Consider the following 12,436-nt stretch of genomic DNA (forward strand, 5'->3'; position numbering starts at 1 on the left):
GTGTGGGGAGAGATGGAGCGAAAAGAAGAGGGAACAAACGTGGTCAGGAAGGAATCTGAGTTCCCCGCCAATCAGAAGTCCACACGCGCAGAGACGGTTGTGCGGTTTGGTCACAGAGCGTCCTAGGTGCTTTCTCTTCATTGCTCTCCCAGCGAAACCTCCTTCCCCTGGTCTGAGGGTATCTTGGCTGGAAGTTCTGCTCTGAAAAGGGGCCTGGCCCAAACCATGCTAGGGATTCCTTGTAGGGAGAGTCTCATTCGAGGGACAAGTGACCTTCATGCCGCAGGTACGCCGGAGCCTTGGGTACCTCCAGTTCCCAGGGGCCCTGCTGTAGGTTTTTGGCCAGAGCCAAGCAGGGGGCCCAAACCCTTCCGGGGTTAGGCAGGTAACTTCAAAATATTTAAAGCCGCCAGGTGGAAGAGGAAATAGCAGGCATGATGGCGAACCAGGCAAGTGTATTTTCTGATTAAAGGCAATCAGATTCAGATTTTTAAACTACAATTCTGTTGCCCAAACAGAACACTCTAAAACAAACACTTTAATACAACAAACAAAACTACTAGCTGGAGTCACTGCCAGTGTGCGAGCCTGCATACGGCTTGGCTCAGTGTCCACTTCTCCCTCGTTGCTCCAACCTGCTGCTGCTCCTTGGCCAGTTCAGACGCGCGCGACGGCTAAGAGTGTTCCTGCGCTTTGACGCGCCTAGTGAGGGCGCGGCGTCCCTCGCCGCGCCCCTGGGGATGCTCCCAAATCTCCGACGCCGGCAGCCAAGTGAAACTTGGAGTGGCTTAGGAGCCCGTTACCAGCTGCATTTTGTTTCCACCAGAAACCGAGTTGTCGCTGCAGGATGTTCTCCCCACGGCGACTCGGGCGCGGCGCAGTCACGGGCTTCTGGGGAAATGGGGGGGATGCAGTCGGCGTGGGGAGCACGAGATCCAGGCCGGGTACCCGGGTGAGGGGAGGGGCGGGCGGCCCAGGAGAGCCCCGCCCCCGCCCCGCCCCGTGTGGCCCCGCCCCAGCGCTCTAGAGTTGCGGCGCCGGCTCCCACCCGGCACAGTCCCGGGACCCCGGGCAAGCAGGCGGTGTGTGGCCGCTACGTCTCCTCCGCCCGCGCGGGGCATCACTTGCGCTCTGCAGAAAGCGCAGAGCCTGTCCCGCAGCCGGGATAGCTTCTCCTGCAGGCACACGCAAAAGCCCCCGCAGCCGCGGCCGGAGCTGAGGCTCCTTCGCCCTGCGCGCTCCGGGGTCCTGCGCTGCGCCGCCGGACCCACCTCCCTGCCTCCTTCGCTGGGCAGGCGTGGGGAGAAAGAAGCGGCTCCCGAGTTCTGGGCACTGCGCCCGGCTCGAAGTGCAGGATGGAGAGCAAGGCGCTGCTGGCCATCGCTCTGTGGCTCTGCGTGGAGACCTGGGCCGCCTCTGTGGGTAAGGAGCCCACTCCCCAGGAGGAAGGCGGAGAGGTCGGGTGCGGGCGGAGAGGATCTGGAGGCGCGATCTAACTCGTAATCACAGAGCTGGAGAACTGGAAGGGACTTGACACTTTGTGTGCTTTCATTTACCAGTGGGGAAACTGAGGCTCAGAGACTGGCCCGAGATTATCCAGCCAGCCGATGTTCTCCGCTGCCCTAGCCCAGTTCCGTGACGCTGGTCTCCGCCAGGGAACTCGGCTGGAGCGTGTCCCGCGGAGCCGACACACCCTCAGGCTCTCGGGAGGCGGGGGTGGGAAAGCGCCCCGGGCTGGCAGGCGGGAGGTGCCCCCGCAGGCGAGAACAGGCGGTGAAACGTAGTCTGGCTGCGCGAACATCCTAGCCCTGGCTCGGGGAACGAAGCCTTGCAGGGAGACCAAGCCGGGTGGCCGGGATCCCACCGTGCCCTCCGCTCCGCCGCTGCAGGAGTTGAGCCGGGACCCCGGCCTGCTGGTCCCTTTGGGCTCCAATACACGTGCACGCTCAATGCGGGAAGTGAGGTCCGGAGGGGAGGGAAACTTTTTTTCCTTCCTTGGTCCAGGACAGCACTCTCCTTTTAGACAGAAGAGGGGAAAATTGTGGCTTGTCCCGGAGCTGTGACAACTTCCCCAAGTGTCTCCAAGTAACAGTCAACTTTCTTATGGAAAACTTTTAACATCTTTCAAAGACTTTTGTTCCTTGGAGTAAGAGGATAATTGGAAGTTCAAGTTCTGAAAATCTACCCTGCAGGGCTTGGTACCTAGTTTTACCACCACTGGCCACACACTCTGCCACCTAAAATTTCTGGATCCTTCAGTTTGGAACACACACGCTCCTGATGGAATAGCTATTTCTCTTCTCTTCCTCTTCCTCTTCCTCTTCTCTTCTCTTCTCCTCCGCCTTCTTTTCCAGATGATACCACTTTTCTGCAGCCATCCTTTGCCGATTCCCAGATTTCCACCCTTTGGAGGGTGAGAAAGGGGAGCGGGTCAGAGAAAGAAAAAAAAAAAAGTCAAATAATTCAGGGGGAAAAATTCCTTGTATCCAAAGAAAAGAATCACATGTCTTAAAAGACAGGCACATTCACACGCAGTACCAAGATCATCTGTCTACGGTGATTGAATTTTCTTAATAATGACTTGTTTCATCAAGGCCAGCTCCACCATGGACACTCATTTGTCCCTGACAAGGACTCTCTCTTCCCCTTTCTGGGAGGAGAATGAAGGTCTGGAACATGTGGTTGTTCTGTATTCCACAAAGAAGTGAGTTGCTTTTAAGCCCGGGGTGTTTCTTAGTGCAGCAGTAGTAACCATAATCGGGTTGCCCTGAATATAATGGTGAGCTTGCCCTTGTGGAGTGTGTTACTTGCTTAATTGGATTGGGCTGTAATTGGTGCCATCAGCTTCTAGAGACAGAGGCACTGTTGTTTTTCCTTCCCATCTTCGAGCTGGAAGGGTAACAGTGCCCAAATTAATTAATATTGGTTATGGGATTTGAACATAGAAAGGCTTTTCATTGAATAGTAGCATATGTACCTCTTACAGTTATTTCTTTAGAAATTTTTGAAGAGTAGAGCTCAAGCTTGCCAATGAAAATGAATGAAGCGTAATGGATCAAAAAAAAAAGTGTTGGTCTACAGATATGAATTTGCAGTTATCATTGATAGCCTTGTTGAACAGATTTTTGTTGTAGATGTGTGTCTAGAATTGTATGGTGGTGTCTTGGCTTCCCATGAATGAAGAACATACCATTTTTTTTTTTAAAAAATGTTATTACATAGGAAAGTCTGTCTAGAGTGTGAGATCTATGGGCAGTAAGTTTCAGGGATCTTCAAGAGTCTCTTATTTTGGTGGTGGGGGCAGCATAGCTTATTGAGAGCCGAGTGGTTTTACTACCATTTTTCTTTCTCTCGCGTGAATGTGCCCATATAATGGATTCTTTCTCAGGTGGATTGTTGTGTGAGTTGTTTGTCACGTTTCCCAGTCAAGTTTGAAATGTGTTCATCCAAATGAATTGTTTTCATTTTCCTTGTCTTAAACAAAGTGGGGCTCCATTATGGGAAGGCTTTTCTTTTGCTTTTAAAAAATTTGGGTTTTTGTTTGCCTACTTTGAGGGCAGTTACTTCCTTCATATTACAAAGTACTGTGCTATCTAAGTGACTGTGACTACCCAGACCAGTTGCTATGCAAGAGTGGCCCAGAGACCATGCATGATAGGGTCACTTGAAGTGCTTGTTAAAAAGCAGATTTGTAGGCCTAGGGATAGTCTGACACAGCCTGAAGTTTTAAGAACCCCTGCACAAACACAGTAAGTCAGTACCCAGAGTACCAATGTCAATTCGTTTCTGAGATTTATTAATGTAAATAGTTTCTAGGTTTTTTTTTTAATTAAAAAAACTGTGTTACCGATCAACAAATCTAGTTATGTCAGCTGCCTATTTTGCACATCTGGGTAGGTGTGTGAGAGCATGTGCAAACAATTGCTCCTTTTGCCTGCAGTTGTTCACACTGGGGTCCACAGATTTAATGGACTGGATATTTGCTTCTACTTTCTCTATTCACATTGTCTCATACTTGCTCATATTTGTTCATACTCCCTTATTTGTCCAACAAGGTCAATGCTAGTTTTGGCCTAGAGAGTCATTTGTTCTTAGTTGATGTGAGTTAGAAAGCTTGGGTGCTTGCCCAGCATCAATTGCTTTTTAAGCTGGTGTTTTGAACATCTTGATGTGTGTTAAGACCATAGCATAGTGGACAGATTTTCTTTCTCTGATGCTTTTTCAACACCTGGTAGCTCTTCACATTTAGCTGACAGAGAACTCAGTTATCTTGCTGTGGAGTGACCCATGGCGAGGAATCTATCCCAGGGTATTTTTCTGGCTCGTAAGCCTTTAGGTAAAAGCAGGTTTCTTGTATTCCAAGCTTGGTGTCAGGATGAGCTCAGAGCTTTGATTAGTAAGTTGAGATTCCCCAGTTGTAATTCATCAGATCACAGGTATTTTTAGTACCGCTTTCTGAAGACGAGATATTCCTACGAATGTAGGTATGAAATTGGAAAATGTTTTCTCTTCCTCGATTCCTCTGCCCCAGTTTTAATGTACAGTCTTTCTGAACCATTATTTCAACCTTGACAGTTCAGTTAGGTACCAGAGGAAGGAAGTACACTAGAAAATTGATAAAGGAAAATGAGACAAGGTCATAGACACTCTTACCCCCTCCAGGCTGCAGAGATGAACCATACAGAACTCTTGCTAAGTAGTATTCATTAATCAGCAATTTAGCCAAATGTGTACATCCTATGTTTTATAAGAAATGTCAGTGGGTCCTTTCCCAAGGGAGTGAGATCATCAGATGAAGGTTCATTTGATTTCAATGTCCCATATCCTTTTGTAAGACCTTGAAGTTGGCAATGCAGGAAAACAGGAACTCCACCCTAGGTCCCTGAATTGCAGAACTGTTGTGTTGGTTTATGACCATCTGCCCATTCTTCCTGTTATGACACAGCTTGTGAACTTTTACTGAGAATGGTGAAAAGTAAATTCCCAGTTTTATACAATGAATTGCTGAAGAGGCCTTTTAAAGTATAGAGTGTGCATTGTTTATGGAAGGTGTTTCCTACTGGGTCTAACTCAGTGGCAACTACATTCATTTATTTAATTTGTTTTTAGGTTTGCCTAGTGTTTCTCTTGCTCCGCCCAAGCTCAGCATACAAAAAGACATACTTACAGTTATGGCTAATACAACTCTTCAAATTAATTGCAGGTAAGGATTCATTCTAGCTTGAGATTTCCTGTGTTAAATAACTCATTGTTTATCGAGGGAAAAATAATTTCCATTACAGCAGAGTTACAATAGAGTTGTAGTAATTGTTTATAAGTAGTGAGGTTTCTAAGAACTAATGTAATAAAGAAAAAATAAGAAAGGTCTTCTCTCAAAAATTCTGTATTATTTTGCTGGTACTTTTTCCTACCACTCTGCCAACACACATACAAGCACACATTCAACACACCAATAACCGGTATAGCACCTAGCATATAGTAGACACTCAATAAATAGTGAATGAATAATAATATTGAATGAAGTTGAGACCATGTTTTGGGCCATATTTATTATATTCAGTATGACTCTTGGACATCTTTTTAGCCCTTTCCAAGAACTTTATTTTATGATAAAATTATGACTGTGATAGTATACTAATTTAATATTTAGCCAGTAATATTACTGAGTGCATGTGTTGCATAGGTAATGCACCTCATACTCTGACTCAGTGTTCTGGAATGTTTCTCTTCCCACTTGCTACCAAGAAGTCATGCTATTGATTTTTCATAACTGGGGAGCAGACCTCTTTGGCAAGAGGAAGAGGGCTTTAAATTTTGCCTTCTAGCCCCTACCCAAAAAGGAAAGATAGAAGACCTTGGGGTTTAATGTAGCAATCATGCATGAGAGACCTGAAGGCTTCTTGGCACTAGTGTGTTTTTGGCAGAGACCATGGTGAGTGGAGCTGATGTTGCCCTCCAATGAGAGTGCCAGGGGGTCCAAAAGAACCTCGGGCAGCTCACTACCATTGCTTCACACTTGATAAGCACCAAGTTTTCAGCAGAATGACGCAGGTCTATATTAGACTGCAGATTGTAGGGGCTACCCCAGCCCCCTTATCAAGGGTAGATCACCAATAGCCAACCCTTGGGGAAAAACATAGTAGCAGGTGCCATTTCTTTAGCTTTACTAGTTCAAGACACATTTCCCAGTAGATTTCCTTTTAACCTGCCCTTGAAAACAAAGGTTATTTAAAATCTCCAAATATTCCACACTCCCTTTTAAAACTCTGCATAAACTTTTCTTGTGTTCTGAAACAGGTATGGAGTATGTTAAAAGCAACTTCACTGATGTAGCTGCACCTTCATGGAGATTTCAAGTTCTCTGAATGAAGGGCCAATAATGTTACGTTCTTCTTGGTGTTGACTGTCTTCCTTGGGGCCTTCTCTTCTTGGGGTAGAGAAATGCTGTAGTGCAAGTAATCTATGTTTTAACGTGGTCCTTAAAGGTCCTGCAAGTCTCTTAGTTCCACTTCCTTCCTTCCTGACCTCCCCTGTTAGTCTCTCCCTTGCTCACTCTGACCTGGCTACCCCTGGCTTCCTTGCTGTTCTTCTCCTAATATTCCAAATGTGCACCCACCCCAGGGCCTTTGCATTTACTGTGTTCTCTGCCTGGAATACTGCTTCTCCCAATGTTCATGTGGCCAGCTTCATCAAGCCCCTCCCTCCAGAACTCTTCACCCCCTTTCTTTGCATCTTCTGTATTTTTCTCCATAGGACTGAGCACCATGTTTTGGACCGTAAATTTGACTTATTTTTTAATTACCTGTCTCCTCCAGTTAGACTGAGGTTCCATAAGGGTATTGATTTCTAATTCCTTTACTGCTCTATCCCCAGTCCTTAACAATGCTTGGCTCATAGTAGATGCTTAATAAATATTTGGTGAATGAACAAATGCATTGATTAATAGAAAACTCAGGGATCTCCATAAGTGACTTCTGAAGCTGAGCCCATGGCTTTTTGTCACATGTCAATCCAACCTGTCATTGTTAGTATAAAGCTTCACATCTGTCTGTTGAGGAGTTTCTATAAAGTTTGAGAACCAAATCTTCTGTGTTCTTAAAGACAGCCTTACAGTGGGGCCCCTCACATTGATACCTCTCTGGAATTACTTTTTCAGAGGACATCGGGACTTGGTCTGGCTTTGGCCCAACAATCAGAGCGGCCCTGGGGACAGGGTGGAGATAACGGAGTGCAGCGACAGCCTCTTCTGTAAGACACTCACAATCCCAAAAGTGATCGGAAATGATACTGGAGCCTACAAGTGCTTTTACCGGGAAACTGACTCGGCTTCGGTCATTTATGTCCACGTTCAAGGTAAGCAGTGGAATAGAATTCATTTCCCACGTCTATTTACTAATTATAAAACACAATAGGCGCCAAGAAGAATTGCGTACAACAAAAGGCTTGCTCTGAGGGCTGTTTGCCAACTGGAATGTACAAAATTCTCTCCTGGGGCTTCCTCTGAGAAATCAGACTCCTTGATTGGCTCCGGAACGTGGGCCCTGATTCCTCTCTTTTGCCCGATTAGTTTGGTTCTGATCTTTGTTTCCAAGGTAAATCCGTGTTCACCATTGGCAGTGAGTGGAGACTTATGGAAAGCTTTCTGATGTTTAAGAAGAAAACCTGAGATCCTGATTTGGGGATGAATTATGCAGAGGTTTCTTGTGGAGAGATAAGTTATCTACAGCAGAGAGGAGATTTCCCCAAGAATGCATAGGGAAGCATTCTTGCCGAGGGCTCTGGAGTTTTTTTGTACGTAGGAACTTTCTTTTTCTTACTTATACTTTATAAAAAACAATTCCCATACTTGTGTGCAAAGACAGTGCTTCAGAGGACCTTTTGAGGACAATATTTCTTTCCTCTGCCTGTTTGGCCTGAAATCATGGATGATATGCCAATCATTCTAGGATTTGCACTTTGGGATTGATACCACAGAGACTGACTTAAGATCCATATAGTCTAAAATACAATGTGACACGTATTCAGTATTTAGAATATGAGTTATGCTTTCTTTTGTGTTTCAAAAATCTTACACTATTCATTTTTCCTGTGAAAACCTAATGAGCTTAGTTTAATGAGATATCTGTAATATAATTTGGGGGAATGTAAATGTTGCATCATATTTTGTTTGAATATACTAAAACATTTTTTTCAGTGAAGATTAACTTTTAAAGACATTTTATTTACCCATTTATATGTCTCTTAAATCCCAGAGAATTTGAGGCAGATAAAGATGGCTTGGACTTTTTTTTCCAGAAGCAACTTTTACAGGACAGGAATTTCATCAGCTCTGGGAGATACGCTTACATATCTCCACTTAGGTTTCACTGCAGATTGGTCGTGCAGTGGACAAGTGGAGACCATGTCTAAATAACCTATGTCACTCCTGGGTTGCACAACGCTTGAGAAGTATTTTCACCCAGAGTAAGCAGAGTCAAAGACAGAATTCTGTGCCCTCCTCCTCCCCTCTGCAGGATTTGAAAGAGACAAGGCTCAGATCTTGGAGAATTTCTGGCTCCTTTTGATCTGGCAGTCTTGGGAGATGAGGCTCTCTCAGAAGATTGCAAGGATTTCCTGCTTTCAGCCTGTCTGGAAATACTGCAAGATGAACCTCTCCCATAATATCTCGTTATTTCCTTCTCCCTAAGTCAGGAAACTCGGAGACATGTGAAAATCCATTCCATGAGTTACAGTAAATATTTTATTTTGAGAGGATGGGTGGTTGTTTGGGTTTCTTTTGTTTATTTCCTTTTTTTTTGGGATACTGAAATAGAATCGATTTACTGAATAACTTCAGTCTTACGTCAAAGGGTTAATTTAGCTTCCAAAGTCTTGCTCTGTAAGCAAGTTATGTAATTTTTCATGACATGTGGATGAAAGGTAGGCCATGTTAAGAATCTCTAGTGCAGTTTATTTGAACACTACCCGTCTTTGAGTACACCAGTAAATTCTGCTTTTCTATGTAAGCGTAGTATTGTAGGAGTTGGGCTGCCCGAGAGTTTGGTCATGAAGTTTAACAATGGGAAAGAAAACACTGAAGTATTCCCTATGGGCAGGCCTTTAATGTCCCCTCTGGTCTCCACTTTACTTCCCTAGTCTTTTGACCCCGATCCCCCCAGCAATGGATGGAGCCAGGAAGTGGGCCCTGGCCTCCTAAGATAATGGCTGTGGCATGTGGTGGGCTAGATTGGCTGATTTTCTGTGCTTTCCAGCTGGGAAGGAAATCAAACTTCTGCTGTGGCAGGGAGTTAGCTGCTGTTCTGCCCTTTGGTTTAATTAACTCTTTCTTCACTTTGAGTGACGACCATCATGAAGTGCTCTGAAAATGCTTGATCAGATGTGTTGGGCGTAGCAACGTGAAATGTTCTCTCTCTGAGATTTCAAGCAGGAGTCCATCTCTATCTCTGGGGAGTGGAGTAGGTTCCCAGCAGCGTCTTAACACTCTATGAATCATGGTTTAGTTTTCTTCTCTGTCTTTGGCATGGTGGCTTTTCAAATTTTTCTCATCAAAGACAGTAATGACTGCTGCATTTTAAAATTAAATGAAATAACTATTAAATATTATTTTATAAAGAATCACATCTCTAGTCTTCACAATCTTAATATGCCCACATAAAATGCTCTCTTAAATATAACCGAGTTCAAACATTGTTAGTCATTTCCTGTTAACTTAAAGATCCTTTAAGATACATTAATTTGTTTTCATGGCATTTACATTATTTACCTAAAGAGAAAGAACATGAACTTTTTTAACATCAGTAAAACTTGTCAATAAAGTGTATAGATTTAACTTTAAATTTTAAAGTAAATTTTGGAAAAAATATAATGATTAGTCTGTTAAAATGTGGAATCTATAGAATATATTGCTACTTTTTGATGAACCTTGTAAGAGGAGGCTATTTCAATTGGAAGTTTTTTTTTTCAATTTTTTTCATACCCACAAATGCACACACACACACACACACACCCCTCCTGTAGCATATCCTTGGAGCCAGATGTCTACCAGCAGACTAACCTGTGGATACCTTTACTTGTGTGAGGTGTCATTTCCAGTCATTTACTTCTCTGGTTAGAGTTTAGGAACCTGAAAGATGACCAACTTTTCTCGTAAATACCATTAACTCACTAATGGAACAAAATTTTCTTTCAGATTACAGATCTCCATTTATTGCGTCTGTTAGTGACCAACATGGGGTTGTGTACATCACTGAGAACAAAAACAAAACTGTGGTGATTCCATGTCTTGGGTCCATTTCAAACCTCAACGTGTCACTTTGTGCGGTAAGTTACATCTTCTTCAGCCATCTCTCAAGTTTCTATAATTTTAAACTAATATTAAGGTGGGTAGCTTGTTTAAAACATGATATCCACAATGAGTTTTAAAAGATCCTTTAGGAAGAGTCAGATGACAATGAATGTATTCTTTGGAATAAGGTAAATTCATTAGTGATCATTGTGCATGGCTTTCATTTTTGGTACTGGATATATATTTTTTTTATTAACCAGAGGTATCCAGAAAAGAGGTTTGTTCCTGATGGTAACAGAATTTCCTGGGACAGCAAGAAAGGCTTTACTATTCCCAGCTACATGATCAGCTACGCTGGCATGGTCTTCTGCGAAGCCAAAATTAATGATGAAAGTTACCAGTCTATTACCTACGTAGTTGCGGTTGTGGGTAAGAGGACAGCTCCTTTCCCTATTATTAATATCAGACAACTAAGAGTGACCCCCTATATAAAGGTCCTGGAGAGCACTGCTCGGTATCAATTTTTTTAATTATGCTTATTTTATGGAAAGTTCAGCAATTTGTTAAAGCTGGCCCCATTGGCCTAGGGCTACAAACCACTGAAATTTGACTATTTTTCTATCCAATGGGCTTCAACATCTTTGAAACCCCTGAAGGAAGTGCTTTGTAAATTTCTGCAGCCCATTTTCCTAGGAGCTACCAATATTGGTGAAGCCCTCAGGGCAAAAGGATGTGGCACATTTTTAAATTGCTTCACTTTTAAAATAATTTGTGACAAGTTATATAGGTTTGTTTTCCCTCTCATTTTCTATTTTTTGCAATTGACTTGCTCCAGGGTATAGGATTTATGATGTACTCCTGAGCCCCCCTCATGAGGTTGAGCTATCTGTCGGAGAGAAGCTTGTCTTAAATTGCACAGCAAGAACTGAACTCAACGTGAGGGTTGAATTCAACTGGGAACACCATTCTTTGAAGGTAACACTAACAATTCAGAGCCAGACTTCCAAATACTATGACAGTAAGCCCCAAAGGAGTTTGCTTGAGAGACAGGGGACTCTCTGGCCAGATAAAATATAAGGGGCTGAAAACACACACACACACACACACACACACACACCCATATTTTAAGAGCTTTGCAGAACATACATCACTCACAGAAAGATGAAATGCCAGGAACTCTGCCTACTCTGCTACAATCAGGCTGTGAATATTCGTTTTCTCCAGGTGATTGCATCTTTCCATGCTATGTTATTTTTCTGTTCTCCAAAGTGCTCGCTCTATTTTCCCTTTAAGGGAATTCTCTTTAAGAGGTGGCAAGAGATACATTTTTCCTTAAACAGTGGTCATGTTTGTCTGTGTCTCTGCAGTTTGTGTGCGTCTCATTCTCACCTTGTGAGGTTTTTAAAATCCTCATTCAGCTGGTTCCAATTATTTCTCCTGAAACCAAATATATTTTGTTGTCTGCATGATGTTGAAAGTTCTGGAGTCCCTATAATGTTCACCAAGGGCGAAGTGTTAATTTGGGGGGTAGCTAGAAGATATCGGGTAATGTCATGCTGGGCTTTGGAAGCTCAGTAAACTCTTCTTTTCAGGATCAACATAAGAAACTTGTAAATCGGGAACTAAAAACCCCGTCTGGGAGTGAGATGAAGAAGTTTTTGAGCATCTTGACGATCGACGGTGTCACGCGCAGTAACCAAGGGTGGTACAACTGTGCGGCCTCCAGCGGGCTGATGACCAAGAGCAACAGCACGTTTGTCAGAGTCCATGGTAAGCCGGGGTCTCCTCGCAAATTATTCTGTGCCTTGACATGTGAGATGATTTAAATATGTTTAGATCACTTAGTGATTCTTACTTTGTTCATTCATAAGATATTTTTGAGTTCTTGCTGGGGAGGCCACTTGACCTAGAGGTCAAGAGCATAGCTGTGTGGTCAGAGACTTGGGTTCAAATCGCAGCTTTAAAGATGAGATAAGCTAACAAGTGCTCACTAAACATTGCTTGTTATTGTTGTTGCTGCTATTATGATTATTACTATAGGTAGAGTGCTATTATCTAAGGTATATTTTAAAATTTCATTGTATCGCAAGGCTGAGAGGCCTACTTGAATAAGCAAGAGCTTTGTAAATTGGGGAAACATTTTGCAATGTC

At 43.6% G+C, this 12,436-nt stretch overlaps 1 protein-coding gene across 1 annotated transcript in view; it reads left to right on the forward strand.

Annotated features, from left to right (window-relative positions):
* Positions 1-1,055: 1,055 nt before the first annotated feature.
* Positions 1,056-12,436, forward strand: part of KDR (kinase insert domain receptor) — a 43,511-nt gene continuing 32,130 nt past the window's right edge. The window contains exons 1-7 of the mRNA XM_069457058.1: positions 1,056-1,422; positions 5,110-5,203; positions 7,157-7,353; positions 10,190-10,320; positions 10,546-10,714; positions 11,121-11,260; positions 11,878-12,055. Coding sequence (XP_069313159.1) covers positions 1,356-1,422; positions 5,110-5,203; positions 7,157-7,353; positions 10,190-10,320; positions 10,546-10,714; positions 11,121-11,260; positions 11,878-12,055 — 976 coding nt within the window. The 5' untranslated portion in view covers positions 1,056-1,355. The remainder of the gene's footprint in view (positions 1,423-5,109; positions 5,204-7,156; positions 7,354-10,189; positions 10,321-10,545; positions 10,715-11,120; positions 11,261-11,877; positions 12,056-12,436) is intronic.

Source organism: Eulemur rufifrons, chromosome 24, assembly GCF_041146395.1.
Source record: "Eulemur rufifrons isolate Redbay chromosome 24, OSU_ERuf_1, whole genome shotgun sequence".
NCBI lineage: Eukaryota > Metazoa > Chordata > Mammalia > Primates > Lemuridae > Eulemur > Eulemur rufifrons.